The sequence below is a fragment of the Grammomys surdaster genome, unplaced genomic scaffold (genome assembly GCF_004785775.1).
Source record: "Grammomys surdaster isolate TR1022 unplaced genomic scaffold, NIH_TR_1.0 203, whole genome shotgun sequence".
In the NCBI taxonomy this organism is placed as follows: Eukaryota; Metazoa; Chordata; class Mammalia; order Rodentia; family Muridae; genus Grammomys; species Grammomys surdaster.
Window position 1 is genome coordinate 918,346 of NW_021604648.1, and position 17,690 is coordinate 936,035.

Below are 17,690 nucleotides of genomic sequence, written 5' to 3' on the forward strand. Positions count from 1 at the left end.
TTATGAAAAAGAAATTCATAACCCAGGCATGGTATCCCACTTGCAGTCTTAGCATTCAGGAGACTAAGGCAGAAATACCAAGTCCCAGGTCAGCCCATGCTATATAAAGATCTGGGCTGTGTACATGGGGAGACAGATTAAAAACACAGAACTGGCCGGGCAGTGGTGGCGCAGGCCTTTAATCCCAGCACTTTGGAGGCAGAGGCAGGCGGATTTCTGAGTTTGAGAGTTCGAGGCTAGCCTGGTCTACAGAGTGAGTTCCAGGACAGCCAGGGCTACACAGAGAAACCCTGTCTCGAAAAACCAAAACCAAAACCAAACCAAACCAAACCAACAAACAAAAAAACCCACAGAACTGAAATCTATTTACTAGGGCTAAGGATATAGCAGTTAGGAAAGCTAGCATATAAAAAGTCTTCAATTCAGTGTTCAGCACGGCACAATAGTGAGACCCTACCTCACCCAGCCTACCTCCCCAAACAACAATAACAATAATAGTGGCCTGGGGAGAGAGCTCAATCAGTAAAGTGCTTTCACAAGCAACAAGAGGATCCAAGTTTGATCCCAAAAAACGAGGTTCAAAGGGGGAAAAGTGCTAGCCATGTGCTGGACATCTGCTTATCATTTTAGCACTGGGGAGAAAGAGGTAGGTGGTTTCTTGGGACTCTCTGGCCTATTGGATAGCCTAGCCTAGCCAGTGAGTGCCAAGTTAATGAGAGAAACAGAGAGGACAAAACCTGAGTAACAACATTCATACTGTCTTCTGTCCTCTACAAACAAGCTCACACATGAACTCATACATAAAAACATATATTATGAGGAAAAAAACCAATGTCAATCAGGATTATTTTGTCCAGAAACATAGTAATTCTACAGGTAATATGGCCAACAAAATTACTATAGGTAATATGGTCAACAAAAACTAAAGATCTAACATTAGAACTAGCACTGAGCCGGGTGGTGGTGGCACACGCCTTTAATTCCAGCACTTGAGAGGCAGAGGCAGGCGGATTTCTGAGTTCGAGGCCAGCCTGGTCTACAGAGTGAGTTCCAGGACAGCCAGGGCTACACAGAGAAACCCTGTCTCGAAAAACAAAAACAAAAAAACAAAAAAACAAAAAAAAAAACAACAAAAAAAAAGAACTAGCACTAAAAACAACAACAAAACAAAACAAAAAACCAACCAAATGGGCCTACAATTTAAATCTCATATTAACTGTAGAACAGGTAAAAAATAAAAATTTAGCCAAAAATCATTAATGTTTTGAGTATTTCAGAATGGATATAAAGTAAATGAGAGATGAACTTACAAAAATCTATGTGGCTGGAGAGATGGCTCAGTGGAGTTCAGAGCACTTGCTACTTATCCAGAGGACCTAAGTTTGGTTCCTAACTACCTACATGTCAGCTTCCAACTGCCTGTAATTCTAGTTCCATGGGATGCATCACCCTCTTTTTGGCCTCTCAAGATACCAAAAATGCTCATGGTTTGCAATATATACATGCAAGCAAAAAATGAATACACATACAATAAAAATAAAATTAGCAAGACATGGGAGGGGCATGCCTTTAATCTCAATACTGGAAATACAGAGGTAGGCAGGTAGACTTCTGTAAATTTAGGACAACCTAGCACACATAGCAAGTTTCAGGTTAAACAGTGCTACACAGTAAATTCCCATCTCCAAACAAATAAAAACATAATAATATAAAGGTGCTTGCTACCCAAATTCACTTATGTACACAAGGCTAGCTGGACCTACTTGCTTCAACTCCTTAAGAGTTAGGATTACACCAATGTGTTACTTACTGCCTGTTCTTGCGCGCGCGCTCGCGCTCTCTCTCTCTCTCTCTCTCTCTCTCTCTCTCTCTCTCTCTCACTCACTCACTCACTCAAGAAAATTAGGAGCTGAAAAGAACAGCAAGTGTTCTTAATTGTTGAGCCACCTTTTCAGTCCTTGATTTTGTTCTTCCTTTCTTTTTTGAGGCCACCCTGGCCTACTTGAGACCTTGTCTTAAAAGAAAGAAGTAAACTAGACAGCTCAGTGAGAAAGGTTCTTGCTATGTAAGCATGAGGATCTGAGTTTACTTGACAGCACTAATGGAAAAGGCTGGGTATAGTTTGTTATCCCAGTGCTGGAAAGAGAAAGCCAGTGAATTCACTGGATGGCCAGCCTATCCTATTAACAAACCCCAGGTTCCAGTAAGAAACTCTGTCCCCCAAAATAAGGTGAATGGCTCCTGAGGAATAACGCCTGAGGCTGACCTCTGACCTTCACCCATACAAATCCATATACACAGGGGATGGAGAGATGGCTCAGCAGTTAAGAGCCCTTGCTACTCTTCCAGAGGTCCTAGGTTCAAGCCCCAGCACTCTCACATGGCAGCTCATAACTGTCTTGTAACCTCAGTTCCAAGTGGGATCCAATGTCCTCTTTTGACCTCAATGAGTCATGCATACATGCAGTACAGATGCATGTATCCATACATTCTTACACACGCACTTTAAAAAGTAATGAGTAAAAGCATTTTTTTTTACTGTTACTTATCATGCCCTCACATGCCCTACTTGGGATAGAGTTTAAGTCCTAAGTCGTCCCACATGCGAGGCAAGGGTTCTATCAGTGAAATGTATTCCCACTCCTTCGTTTTTTTGCTTTGAGGTAAATCCTAACTATGTACCCCTGGCTGACCTAAAATTCACTATGTAGACCAGACTGGCCTCAAACTCACCAGAACTCACTTGTCTCTGCCTCTTCAATTGCCAGGGTTAAAGAAATTCACCACCACAAACAGACATTTTTGGTGCTTTTTATCCTCTAAATATTTGTTTTAGATTTATTTTATGTGTTTCATCTGCAACTATGTGCATGCATAGTGCCCATAGTTTTGTGCACTAGGTTAGAAGGCATTGGCTCCCCTGAAATTTCAGTTATGGATAGTTGTGACCAAGCCTAGGTCTTCTGTACAACAAATGTCTTAAATGCTGAGGCATCTCTCCAGCCCCTATCTCCTTTTTAAAACAGTTTCACTATGCAGTTCAGGCTAACCTTGATTCATTATATAACCCATGTTTTCCTCAAACTTGCACCAAAAATCTTGTCTCAGCTTCCCATGCTAGGCTTCATCACCATTCCTAACGCCAAAAAGTAGTAATCTAGGGACTGGGGAAATGGCTTAGTCAGTAAAGCACTGTGCATTAAGTACCTGAGTTGGACCTTAAAACGAAAAAAAAAAAGAAAAAAAAAAAAGGAAGAAAGGAAGGAAGGAAGGAAAGGTAGGTGCCATGTATACCTGAAATTTTAGCATTGCAGATGCAGAGACAGCAAGATTCCTAGAGGTTGCTGCCCAGCCAGTCCAGATGAATCAGTAAACTTTAGGCTCAGTAGGAAACTTTGACATAAATAAGGTTGGGCCAGCAAGATGGCTCAGTGGATAAGAAGAGAACTGGAATTTTGATCCTCTTGTCTCTACCTCATAAGTACTGAGATTACAGGCAAGTATCATCATTTGTGGTTGGATTGTTAGTCCTTACAAATTGTTAAGGACATTAAAGATTTATGTTTGACTGTACTGTATCAGTATTTAATATACTGAAATATAACTATAAAAAAACTAAAAATACTTAATATATCTAAAATAGTAATAAATCTCATTACATGTTAATATACAAATTTTACTTAAAAAACTACCTTAAAGCAAAAATGTAGCAAGAGTAGCAGTATTTTACAGTATTGGCAAAGTTCCTTAATGTTTAACTCAATAGAAGACAGCTATATTCTTCTAGTTGCTTTTGACATATTTCACATGGCAGATAAGCTCTTAGAAATTATACTATATACCTATAAGGTAGTAAGAGTGAAAAAGCATATAACATCTTAATATTCTAGATCCATATGCAGGGTCTTGTGCAATTTCTGGGGATCAGCAGAGCAGTTTGAGAGCTACTGGATTTGATAATAGGAGGCTGTTTTGTCCTTGCAGCTTCATTTTGCAAACTAAGAAACTCAAAGGGAATATCCTCTATATCTTATTTTTAAATCCTAAAACTTGATAGTAGCTGGGCGTTGGTGGCGCACCTTTAATCCCAGCGCTTGGGAGGCAGAGGCAGGCGGATTTCTAAGTTCGAGGCCAGCCTGGTCTACTGAGTGAGTTCCAGGACAGCCAGGGCTATACAGAGAAACCCTGTCTCGAAAAACAAAAAAACAAAAACGAAAACAAAAAACAACAACAACAAAAAACTTGATAGTAATGATTAAGAGCACAAAGTTCAAATTTCCAGTGTTAGTACTGGCCACTGACCTTTGGCAAATTACTCAACATCTTTATGTTTCAGCTTCCTTATCCATAAAAATAATAAGACTAATTAAATGTAAAATTTTTCTAAGAGTCTGGCAAATTGAGTGTTTAGTAAACAGTTAAGTAGTTTACTGAAAAACTTTTAGGTGGTTTAATAGACTCTGCTCATAAGGAATTTACAGAGAAATACAAAATATCCAATACAGCAGAGTGACTCATACTACATACACTATTATAGCACTCAGAATTACTAGTCTCTGACACTTTTCCCTATTTACTATATTGTAGTTCATAAAGATGACAGAAAGGGGGTAATACAAAATGAAAAAAGCAGTATTAGTTATGCATGTCTCCTTGCCATCATGTTCCCAAATAATCAATAACAATTACATCTGCAGTAAATTCCATTGTAAACCACTTAATGGCATTCCTAAAAGCCCCTCTGGATTTCCAGACAATAGCCTGATAATAACAAAAGATTCTCCTGACTTTAGGACTTAGTTTAACATCCCTTTAGCATATACTAAGATAAAGAGAAAACAAGACTGCCAAGACTCATGCCATTAACTAGATCTATCAAGTACTAAAACAATTCATCTTCATTATAGAGCAGGGTATCATTTATTTGAAACGCTAAATAAAAATCAAACGACCACATCATCTGCATATTTGACATACTTACTTGTATTATACTAACAGCAAATAAGTTAATAGCTTATTTAAGCTATTAAACTCTGTTTAAGTCAAAAAGAAAAAAAGTAGAATATGCAGACAAGTGAGTTCTTTTAGTGTTTTAGTGAAACAGTTAATAGACTAATAGCTTTGACTACTATTATAGTTAACTACTGTTTGGTCACCAAATATTTCTGAGCAGCGATCAGGGAACTGGGTTCTATGCTAGTAATAGGGGTTCAATGAATATAAAAAATATGATAGTTTTTATGAAACTTGCATTCTGTTCTACCTAGGAAACATACAAAACAAACACATAAAATATTATAAATGTGGTAAATACTATTAAGGAAACAAAGAAGGCCATTCCAAAGACTATAGTCTTTAAAAGCTGAATTGTGGATTTCTAACAGACCTAAAAATAAATAATTCATAGCAACTTACATCAATGTAACATACATTCTACAGGCCTTTACTAATGTATAAGAAAACTACAGACACTGACCGTGAAAACAAAAATCAATCTTTCAGTGTTAAAACTATTGTATAGCAATATGATGACCTCAAAAGATAATTAACCACACAGATCTTTTTTTCAAAGATTTATTTATTTTATGTATGAGTACACCACTGCCCTGTTCAGACACACCAGAAGAGGGCATCAGACCCCACTGTAGATGGTTGTGAGTCACCATATGGTTGCTGGAAATTGAACTGAGGACCTCTAGAAGAGCAGTCAGTGCTCTTAACCACTGAGCCATCTTTCCAGCCCTAACTTCACAGTTCTAAGAGCAAAAAGCATGCAAACATAACCCTAAAGAAAGCAAGTGAAACCTGATATATAACTTAATATAATGTGGTTATATTACATATAGAAAGGTTATTTCTACATATAGAAAGGAAAGTTGAAACAGAAAAAGAATATTGTTTTTAAAACTAAGGAAATCTAAATAAATAATAAATTTTAGTTAATACAATCAATGTTTGACCAATAATTTTAACAAATGTACCTTATTAATGAAAGGTACTAGTTGGAAAGAGGATGCAGGATGAATAGCCATCCTCTGTAATATCTTACCAATTTTCTATAAATCTAAAACTGTGCTAATATATAGAAATGTATACATACATACATAGTTAAATCTAACAAGGCATTATTTAGTTTCTACCTGCGAAGGCTAGGAGTGAATGAAAAGGAATAGTTGATAAATTATCAAAGAAAGAAATAACAGAACCTGAGAGGCTGATGCAAGAGGATCTTGTACTTTCAAGGCCCACCTAGGCTACACAGTAAGACTGACTGACTGACTGTGTCTGTCTGTCTGTCTCTCTCTCTCTCTTTCTCTCTCTCTCGCTTTCTACACACACACACACACACTCATCAGCATGAAAAAACCGTATTAAAACACATTACTCGGACTGGAGAGACGGCTCAGTAGTTAAGAGCACTGACTCTTCTTCCTGAGGTCCTGAGTTCAATTCCCAGCAACCACATGGTAGCTCACAATCATCTGTAATGGGATCTAATGCCCTCTTCTGGTGCATCTGAAGACAGCTGCAGTGTACTCATACACATTCAATAAATAAATATTTAAAAAAAAACAAAAACACATTACTCTGTCAACTTAAAAAAATTAATTTTCTTATGGCTGAGGCTATAGCTCAGTATGTTATAGTTCTCACCTAGCACCACATAAATCAAACACAGTGGCAAAACACCTGTAATCCCAGCGCTTGGGTGGAGGCAAAATCATCAGATATTCAAGGCAAGTCTTGTCTATATACATTTAGTTCATGGTCAGCCTCACTACATGAAATCACCTCAAAAAGAAATTAATCAAAACAGGAAAGAAATAAAATGAAAATAAAAATGGGTATGTTGGCTCACCCCAGAAATCCCAGCACTCAGAAGCTGAGGCAAGAGGACTCCAAAGATAAAGCTAGCCTGAGCTATCAGAATGTAACTCTAGCTTAAAAAGAAAAAAAAGTAACCAAAAGAAAATGAGAAGTCTGGTGGGCAGTAGTGGCGCAGGCCTTTAATCTCAGCACTTGGGAGGCAGAGGCAGGAGGATTTCTGAGTTCGAGGCCAGCCTGGTCTACAGAGTGAGTTCCAGGACAGCCAGGGCTACACAGAGAAACCCTGTCTCGAAAAACCAAAAAAAAAAAAAAAAAAAAAAAAAAATCCAAAGGAAACCTACACATAGTTACAAATTAAGATCTTTACTCATGATAAAAACTTCAACAGAAAGATTAGTGGATTTTTGTGCAAACTAAATTTAGTCCTTTATCACAATATGAGCCAGTCAACAATCTCCATAGACTGTACAATAAGAACATTCAAACCTATTTATTAACAATGACCAATGAACTTCATTTTATGTATGGCACTGTCCTGAAACTGCCATGTAACACTAATGGGATCAGGATCAACTTCATAGGTTTTCATCAAGTTACTCACCTAAGGGAATGCTTATTTAAAAATTTTTTTTTCACTATTACATTTATGTATTTATTGTAGGTGAGTATTCATGGAGAACAAAGGACAACTTCTGAGAGTTGGTTTTCCTCTTCTACTCTATGGGACCTAGGGATTGAATTTAGGTTGTTAGACGTGGTGGTGCCTGTTTTACTCACTGAGCCACCTTGCTGGCCTGGAAACGTTTATACTTGAGAAATATCCATAAGCAAACAAGAGGGAGATGAGATCTTTCCATCCATCCTACAAGGTTATAGGGAAGACAAATCCAAACATAACAACAAGAAGAATTATTTCCCAGGTCCTGTTGAAGGCAAAATTGCAACCAGAGTTAACTGGTTATAAAGTTCCAAATTGGTATAAACAGTTCAAGCTAGCAATAAAAGCTAAGACTATTTTATCAGTTATATGCTTTCCACTCCAAATAATGTTCTCCATAACCTCATCTAAGATATCTAGTCGTTATTCAATGTTTGATTACTTGGAACTAATCCCCCAGTGCCTCAATTTTAATGATGGTCAAGAAAAATGTAGAGGAAAAATGAAGATTACAATCTCTGAATTACTGTTCAGTTTGTATAATAAAGAATAAAGCTGTTGAAACAAGTAATCTTCATGACAACCATTACAAAATTAGGACCTTATATCTAGTAGGAAAACCAGTGACTGCAGAACCTTGACCAGACAAATGACATTACAATTTCATTCATAAGACCCTGTGAAGTATTAGGTATATAAAAAAAAAATCAGTTAACTCAAATAGTATTCTAATCTAGTTTAGTGAGCTAGATGATGGATCTATTACCCTATTACCCAAAGGCAATCCTACAAAACAAAGATGTATTATTTTAAGCCTCTCACATACATCTTAAATATGTAATTGGAAAATTCTCAAGAAGAAATTAATAATTAACATTTCACTCGTTAATCCTTGCTTGTATACTTAAATATTTCATGTTGAAACGAGAAAAGGGGCAAGTGAGATGAGATAAATTCGAAGTAAACTGATCATGACATAGCATCTGGCAAAGATCGAAAAGGCATCAACACTGCCAAAAGAATTGTCAATGATGAAAATCAATAGAAAATAAGATTTCCAACCAGTCTCAACCCAAGGGACCAAAATCATCACTGGCAACGCCACCTCTTTTCAAGTCGCCTTCAGTTGAAATATATTAACTCACTAACCCTAACTAATTCTTCATTTAGGTGAAAACTGATCAAGAATTGTTTTTCTCTATGACCACCACTCAGCACCTTCCGGAAGACTTGTACAACTCCGAGCCAAGCCTCAGGGGAAAACAACGCCCAGATCCCACCCTCCTTCATCCAAGGTTGAAGAGGGGCCCATTCCCCAGAGTTGGGGGCTTCTCGGAGTGGGACCTCACTCCCAGTTCCAATGGGAACCGGAAAAAGAGCAAGGAATAAGGGTGGGGCCCCAGAAAGCCGGCCCGGGTGGAGGAGACCACGCAGAGCAGAGGAAGAAAGGGATGGACAGGAGGCTGGGTGGGGTGAGGGCTGAGGAGGACAGAGCGGCCCGAGGGGGCCCGGGTGCGGCCGGTGGAGTCCGGACGAGGATCGGAGGTCTAAGCTACAAGCCCTACAGATCCTAGCGAGGAGCCAGGGACCAGAGGGGCCAGGGGACCCCGGTGAAAGGCTGGGGAGGGGGGCTAGGAAGAACGAGGCGGCCGGCGGGGAGCCTCAGCGGCCAGAAGGGCTGCACTGGGGGCGGTGCGGGGAAGCCGCGGCCCGCTGCCAGGAGCGGGGGAGCCGCGCACTCACCGCTCTGCTCTCCCAGGAACACCAGCTTGAATTTCCTCAGCGGATTCCCGAAGTCTCCGCCCGCGGACATGATGGAGCCGGAGGAGCCGCCGCCGCCGCCTCAGCCCAGAGACCTCTTCCAGACCGCTGCAGCTCCAACCGGCTGACGAGGAGGGCCGAGCGGAAGGGGCAGCCTCCGAGTCCTCTCGGCCCCTGCAGGGCCGGGCAGAGGGGCGAAGCTGAAGGGAGAGTGACTCCACCGACCGGCAGCCGTCGCCGCCGCCTCCCCGCAGAGTCGCCTAGCACCGAGCCAGGCCCGCGGCCGCGAAAGGACGCAGGGCGGTGTCGGAGGCAGCCAGCGGTGCGCTCGGGCTTCGCTAGCCTAGCGCCGTTCCTTCCCTCAGAACGCAGCGCGGAGACTGAGGTGAGAGAGGAGGGTGGCGGGGCGAGCGCTGCAGACGCGTCTGGGACCTAGCACGCGCAGCACTCGGGCTCCCACAGCAGCCGCCGCCACCGCAGCCCAACCCGCCGAGTGCGCGAGCCTCTGGCGCGGATGCGGGGCGAGTCCGGGCGCGAGCCTGTCGCCCCGCCGGCCTCGACGTGGTGCGTGAGTGCGTGCGCGTCACCGCCAGTGCCTTCCTGGTTTCGCCAGCATTCCCGGCTCCTCCCGTGCCGCGGAGAAAGGGGCTGATCAGGTTTCAACTGGCTTCTGGAGAAGCCGGGAGGAGGCGGGACCGAGTTCCGGGTAAGCCGGGGGAGTAGTGGGGAGTGGGGAAGAAAAAAAAGAACGCTTACGTCACTGACAAGTCGAGCCAATCAGAAAAAGCGGAGGGCAGGCAGCTGCTGAGTGAGGTGGCGGCGCGAGAGCGCGCGCGACTCGAGCGCGGAGGAAAGTGTAGGGTCCTGGCGGCCATAGGAAGTGTGGCGCGACGCAAGGCGATTGGAGGAGGGAGAAGGGAAAAGAAGGTGGGATGGAGGCGGAGCCGGAACTAAGGTGGAATGACCGCAGCAATGCGTGGGTGGGGTTGGGTCGCTCAAAGGTGTCCCGTAGGTGCTAAACCCTTAATGTCGGTTCGCTTTCTTCAGTTCAGCCCTTCACTCATTTGCACTATCCTTCTAAACTTAATTCCTTGTTCGGTATCTTCGTATAATAGATTCCCCTTGTTACTCCGTGGAGTTTCATAACTACCAGAAACAAGTCCTCTCCATTTTGTGGGTGAGGAAACTGGAGCCGAACAGAAGGAAATGACTTGCAAAATCTCCGTAGTCATGTAATGGAATCAAGGTTTTATTTGAACCTCTGCTACCTGCTTACTGTTAAGCCATCTAATTCCCTAGTGTCTATTGGCGTGATCTTCTGTTGAGTGGCCGTTGTTTTTAGGTGCCCATAACGTCAGATAATGACCATCTTCTACGTGCTAGAAATGGGTTTAGATATTATATAAACCAAACTCTTCATATTACAGATAAGAAATGACTGCCCACTTAGCCATGCAGCTTGGAAAAGGTCACACAACATACCAGAGAGCTGCCTCAACAAGATCACAAATCTGTGGAAGGAGTATTTAAAAGATCATCCTTTCTCCCTAAAGTAGGACTTCTGGATATGCTCGAGTGGAGCTCCCTTAAATTAGCCATCCGATGCATTTCCAAGTATCAACCTGATTTGAGATCCAGTAAGATGATGGTGAATGCCGTAAGAAAACGTGAACTAAGCATAATGTGGACAATTACATAACATATAATTAAATGTAAGTTTTCATCTAAATGGAATCCCTAAAAACAAAGAGTGTCAGGCAAAAACAAAATAATTTGAGTATAACATGAATTTGTGCTGATTCATTTATTATAACATGTAAGTCCTATTAATGTAAGCTGTTAATAGAGGATTCTGAAGTGGTAGATGGGAACTTCTATAATGGCCTTTGTAAATCTAGTTATTCTCTAGCTAGTGCTTCACATCTGTAATTCCAACCCTCAGGAGACTAAGACGGGAAGATTGCTGAAGCCTGTTCCAGCTTAGTCTAAGATACAGAGTAAGGTCCTGCCTCAAAAATAAAACAAAACATAACAAAACAGATAGAGATACGGGCCGGTAGTAGAGTGATTATTCTAGCAAGTATGAGGCCCTAAATCTACTCGTTAGGATACTAAAAAACTTCTAGAGCCAGACATGGTGGTACAGGCTCATAATCCTAGCACTTGAGAGAGAGAGAGATTAGAAGATAAGTTTAAGGCCAGCCTGAGTTATATACCAAGGTTAGGCTGCATGAAACCTTGCATCAAAAGAGGAAAAAGAGTTCGAAATAAAGTCTATTCATAGAAGATAAGAAACAAGTTAAAAATGATTGAATTAGAGATTTTGGCATCTGTACAATTTCTGCCACTCTTCAACATGTCATGGGACAAGATCTAAAAAAGTTATCTCTGTCCAGCAATAATAAAACCCTTTTAAAGACACCAAAACTCACATCTGTAATCTCAGTAAAGGGGGGTAGAGGCAGGAGCTTAAGATCATAGGTAACTACATAGGTGAGTTTGAGGCCAGCCTGAGCTACATAAGATCTTGTCAAAAATACTTTGAAAACATAAATTAACAAAAATGTATAAGTAAAAACATCAAAAGTCTCTCAAGTTAATTTTAGAAAGTCTATGTATAGTGTCTTCTACACAACATATTTTTACATGCTATTGACAAGGTCAAACAAGTGCCTTATCAAATGCAGGATGACTCACTGATGAAGAATAAATTAGGAGAAAAAAGAAGTTCTGAAAGTGTCCTCTATTTTGACCTACCAAGGATACAACTATATCTTAGAACCTTCTCTATCAAAATGTACTCTCTGGGGCTAGGAATAGCTCAAGGGTACAATGCTTCCTTTGTATACATAAAGTTTTGGGTTTAATCCTAACACAAAGTCTATCACTCAATAATAAAGAATTTTAAAAAAAGATCATTTCCCTGCAGTTCCTCTCAAACAAGTGGTGGAATTTTTTAATGTATATCTAAAATGAAAAAAGAAAAACTGGGTCATAACATAAATATTTGAGTTTTAAACCCATACACACATATGTGTGTGTGTGTGTGTGTGTGTGTGTGTGTGTGTGTGTGTATTGTTGGGAGTTTTAAGACAGGGGCTTACTATGCACCCCAGGCTGTTCTTGACCGGCAGTTCTCCCACCTCAGCTCTCTTGGTACCAGGATCACAGATGCATTGCCATGCCTAGCTAGCACTGCCCAATTATAAAGTGCTCCCTCCCCATCATTTCACTTCCTGCACACATCTCTCTGTACCACAAACACCTTGTCCCTTCCTCCAGTCACGATACTCCTTTCAGCCATCACCTACGAAACCTGTATCTGTCTTTGTCTATTTTGGATGCTACAACAGAATAGCATAAGCTGCACGGTCTAAACAACAAACATTTAGTTTAATAGATTTAGAGACTGGGAAACCCAGGGTTATAATGACAGAAGATTCAGTGTTTGATGAGACCTGTTTCTTGGTTCATAGATAATTTTCGTTTTATTGTGTCTTTGTATGTCAGAAAAAGAGCCAGAGAGCTCTCCAGGGTCTTTTTATAAAAACACTAATCCCTTTCTTGATGACTCCACCCTTCTGGCCTAATAAGCTCCTTAATTCCTATACCTGGTACTAATGTGGGAATCAGGATTTCCACATTATAATTTTGGACAGACACATTCAGTCCACAGAAGAACCATTGAGATACTTTCCCTTCTGCTTCCCTTCCCACCAGCCTACAAGTGAGTGTCTCCAATTGTCCTTCCATCATGTCTTTCCTCCTCACTTAATTGTCACCACTAGTTTTTGGTTTACTATTCCCTAAAAAAGTTTTATTGCATTTATTTATTTATTTATTTATTTTGGTTTTTTGAGACAGGGTTTCTCTGTGTAGCCCTGGCTGTCCTGGAACTCACTCTGTAGACCAGGCTAGCCTTGAACTCTCGAACTCAGAAGTCCACCTGCCTCTGCCTCTCAAGTGCTGGGATTAAAGGCGTGCGCCACCACTGCCCGGCTGTTTTATTGCTTTTATAAAGGCAAGAAATCAATAGAAAGAGAAAAATATCCAGGTAAAAGACCAAAATCATATTGCCCATATTTGAAACAAATAATAGCTCTGGCAAGAATTTCAATTCCATCAAATTCCCTTCCAACCCACCCTACAGATTATTATAATCATTACTACAAATACTAGTGGTTCAATTAACAACATAAAAATAAAGGATGCTCAATAACACAAGGAGGCCAATTAAAAGAGTACGATTAATATATAAAGTGCATTTCAGTTGCCTCATTCCAAAAGAACCATTCAAAAAATCAGAGTACCTAATAGTAAAACCTTCTGTGAATGCTTAGCATGCATGAGGCCCTGGGTCCCACCCCTAGCATCAAAACAAACAGACAGAAGTCCAATGGGAAACAAACAAACCAAAAATTCTCTTTTTCAAAATATTGACCTGAAGAGTAACCTATAACTATGTACCATGAGAAAAGAATAAAAATTATTTAGTGGGAGTTGGAGACCTGGGCTTAGCAGTTAAGAGCACTGGCTGCTCTTCCAAAGGACCTGTGTTCAGTTCCCAGCATCTATATGGTAGCTCACAACTGTCTGTAACTCTAGTTCCAGGGCATCTGTTGCCCTCTTCTGGCCTCTCCAGGCAGGAAGCATGCAAATGGCGCACAGACACACATGTAGGCAAAACACTCATATATAGCAAATAAAAAGATTTTAAAAAGATTATCTAGCCAACAAGGAGAGAGTGATAGAATTTAAATGGAATGGTCTTTCCTGTAATTATAGCTAACTCATAGCTAACGAAGTTATTTTTGCTACCAATTGATCTACAGAATCTATTTTTGATCATTCCATTTTGTTCTGTTCATGTGAATCATAGCCCCGTTATGAATAATGTGATTTTTCAAGTCTGAGAAGTGGGGTGTTGCTTCCAGGTTCTGCCATTGCAGCAGGGAAAGAACTTGCTCCTCATTATATGAGGGCCAGAATGTGTAAAACCTGACACATCACTGGAGCTCCTCTCCCTGCATCCTCTCCAGCAAATAAAATCTCCTCTAAGACATCCAAGAGGATGAGTCACTCCGCCTGCTACTCAGAGATAATCACTCTCAGAGTGGAAGAGAACAACTGCTTTCACTGCTGTTTATAGAAAGAACACAGCATCGTTGGACAGGAAAGTAAGCACAGCACTGCTGCACTGAAATACCAGCAGTTGAACTGCAGCCTGCTAAAAAGCCCACATACATTTGAGCAACGCAAATTAACTATCTTACATAAAAACCAAAAGGTAGGCTAGACATACCTTAGGCATATTGGTGCAGGTCTTTACAGATCTTCTTGAATTAAAGACCACCCTGGTTTATATATGGTGAGTTTTAGGCCAGCTAGGGCTAGATATTGAAACCCTATCTCAATTAATTAATTAATTAATTAAGAACTCAAAATTCTTATAAAAATCATAGCTCAAAGTATCCAGTTAGGTAATGAGCAAGAACATCGTGGAGAAAAATCTGAACAAAGTTGCAGCTCAAAGGTGATGAATTAAAAGAATTTCCACCTCATTTCTTTTCTGAAAGTATTCCAAAAATGTGTTCAAATAATTCAGTTGCACACTCAGGCTCTGACATCTCTACCCAAGAGCCATACTATTTTACATTGAGAAACGAAGACTAAGCAGAAGTAACTGACTAAATAGAGTGTAGAAAGTGCTTACTAAAGGGGAAAATAGCAAGAAGCAGGCTGGTTGGCTAAGAGAGCCCCAGAAAGGACCAGGAGTGTGAAACACCAGGGAACACCATAGAGAGTTATCACTTCAGGCTGAATAATGCAGTCGAAATAAGAGATCTTCATTTCAGCCATCCTACTTTCTGTCTTCCTGGCTTCACTTGACATACCAGCTACTATATCTGTTGTGCAGATGTGAGACCATCAAAGTCAGTGTGTGAACTGGGTATGGTGGTACATACTTTTAGTCACAGCACCCAGGAAGCAAAGGCAGGTGGATCTCTCTGAGTGTGAGGCCAACCTGGTCTAAATAGCAAGTTCCAGGACAGCTAGATCTACATAGGGAGACCGTTCTAAATAATAATAAAATAATAATAATAAATGGAATTTGAAAAGGAAAATATATAATTGCACTTTACATAGTGAAGTAATTTGCTTCGCACACAGCATTGTCTGATTCACCCTACATAGCCTGGTCGTTCAGTTGTCACTTTTGTTCTGTTGGAAGGCCGAGAGCTCCATGCAGGGCTTTTCCTTAAGCAATACGATCTTCTATAGGTTTCTTATTTAGTTAGGCAGGTAGGTAGGTAGCTTGATTGTTTGTTTGTTTGTATGTTTGTTTTTGAGAGAGGGTCTCATTGCATAGCCCTGGGTGCCCTGGAACTTGATATGTAGACTAGACTGACTCAAACTTACAAAGATACATCTGCCTCTGCCTCCTGAGTGCTGGGATTAAAGACATGTATTACCATGCTTGACCACAACAGGCTTTTAATGAAGGAAAAAGTAAACAACACAGCTCCACCCTCTCCCATACACACAGAATCCATTCATGAACCACCTTAGGAGACTTTCATCTGGAAGAAACAAAACATTTAACTCGTAAGTGTTGTAAACAGTAGGGCTGATCATAAGTCCTTGGCTAGGACAACTCCAGGGTTGGTTAATGACCCCTTAGCCATGTTGTTAAGAATCAAAATCTTCTGTCTTTCTTTCTGTTGGCCTTCCTTGGAATCCTGACTTTGATGTTAGGTACTAGCAGATGACTGACATAACTCAAGTTGAAACATTTAAAGCACTATACAGTCCAGAGACTAATGGACTCCCCGTTACATCTCATTGTCTTGATTAGGTCATGTATCCGTCCTACAAATGTCACTGCAGAAGAAAGATGGGTTGTTGCTACAAATTTGTAACTGTGATATGAGGAAGAATAAAAAGAAAAGATCCCTTGGCAGCCCAGCACCAGTGTTCACTCTGCTAAACATATCAGCTTGGTTTCCAATATGCTGTCCCTTGAAATATATAGTCATTCACTTATTCATTCTATAAACACTTTGATCACTGTCTACTAACTCTCTAGTTTGCACTGGAGACAGCAAAGAGAAAAGAAATGCGCCCTTTGTTCTTGAGGGCACATGAGTCTACTGGTATGACAAATGTGAAAAAAAGCAACTAAATTTAAGTAAAACTCAATGAAATGAGTAATAAAAGTCAAGCCATTTGATAACTTTATTGCATCTGCTTGCCGTCTTTTGTTGTTCACCACTGTGTACACCAGACCAGCTGGCCCTCAAGTTTTTAGAGCTTTTCTGTTTCTCACTGTAGGAGCTCTGGGATTATAGACACTACACATCCTACTTTGTGTGGCAGTGTTTGGCATCTGAACCCAGGTCCTCATGCTTTAGCTACTGAGTCAGATCCCCAGCTTTGATCATTTGAGATGCATCTTTTTGTTGTTGAGTTCAGTTGTGTGTGTATGTGCAACACACTCTACATGCCTATAATCTTAATATTTGGGAGGTAGAGACAGGAAGGCTAAGAGTTCATAGTCAGGCCTGCCTATATTTTGAGTTTGAGTAAGCCTGGGCTACATGAAACCCTGTCTCAGAAAAAAATTAAAATAATAGCTGTATAATTTATATTTTCAGATTTGCTTTGTCTTGTGATTGATGCTTTATCAATAGTAATTTGCTATGCTTGTGCTCTTGTTTTGCCTCCTGTTAAGAATTTAATGGAATTTAATGATCCTCAAAAACTCTTGAAAAGATAATTAAAGGAACTCTGGGCCCCTTTGCAGCTCCTAAGTCAGTTTTGAGGAGGTGCCATGTGTCTGGATTTTCTGGTAGCATATTGAAGGTGTACTTTTCAGTCCTTGGCTCAGGTGTGTTTGATATGTCTTTCTTTTTGAAATTTTGTCCTTCTGTGGCCTTCTGCCACTACGTTTCTCTCCTCACTTTCCCCCTAATATCTTGGCATTTCTTCCCAATTACTTTTTCCTAGACTGTTCTTCTTAAAAATTATTTTATTTTTTGTTTCTGAGTATTTTGTCTGTATGTGTGCCTGTGTACCATGTGCATACCTTGGGCCTACAGAAGCCAGAAGCAGACTCAGGTCCTCTGAGACTGGAGTTATAGATGTTATGAGTCACTCTGTGGGTTCTGGGACTTGCACCCCAGGCCTCCAGAAGAGAAGCCAATGCTGTTAACTGCTGAGCCATCTCTCCAGCCCTTCTCTGACTGTCCCTAAATGTAGGGTACTGGCCAGGCACGGTAGCATGCATCTGCAGATATAAATTGGGAAGTTGAGGCTGAAGGATCACTATAAGACAGAAGTTTAAGGAAATGCAGAGAGCTGAGAGAGGGAGAGAGGGAGAGAAGGAGAGAGGGAGAGAGAGAGAGAGAGAGAGAGAGAGAGAGAGAGAGAGAGAGAGAGAGAG

At 40.8% G+C, this 17,690-nt stretch overlaps 1 protein-coding gene across 2 annotated transcripts in view; it reads right to left on the bottom strand.

Annotated features, from left to right (window-relative positions):
* Rab6a (RAB6A, member RAS oncogene family) overlaps positions 1-9,920 on the bottom strand; it is a 39,190-nt gene extending 29,270 nt beyond the window's left edge. For both annotated transcript variants that reach the window (XM_028770687.1, XM_028770688.1), the window contains exon 1: positions 9,230-9,920. In XM_028770687.1, the coding sequence (XP_028626520.1) occupies positions 9,230-9,299 (70 nt within the window). In that variant the 5' untranslated portion in view covers positions 9,300-9,920. The remainder of the gene's footprint in view (positions 1-9,229) is intronic.
* Between the last annotated feature and the right edge of the window lie 7,770 nt (positions 9,921-17,690).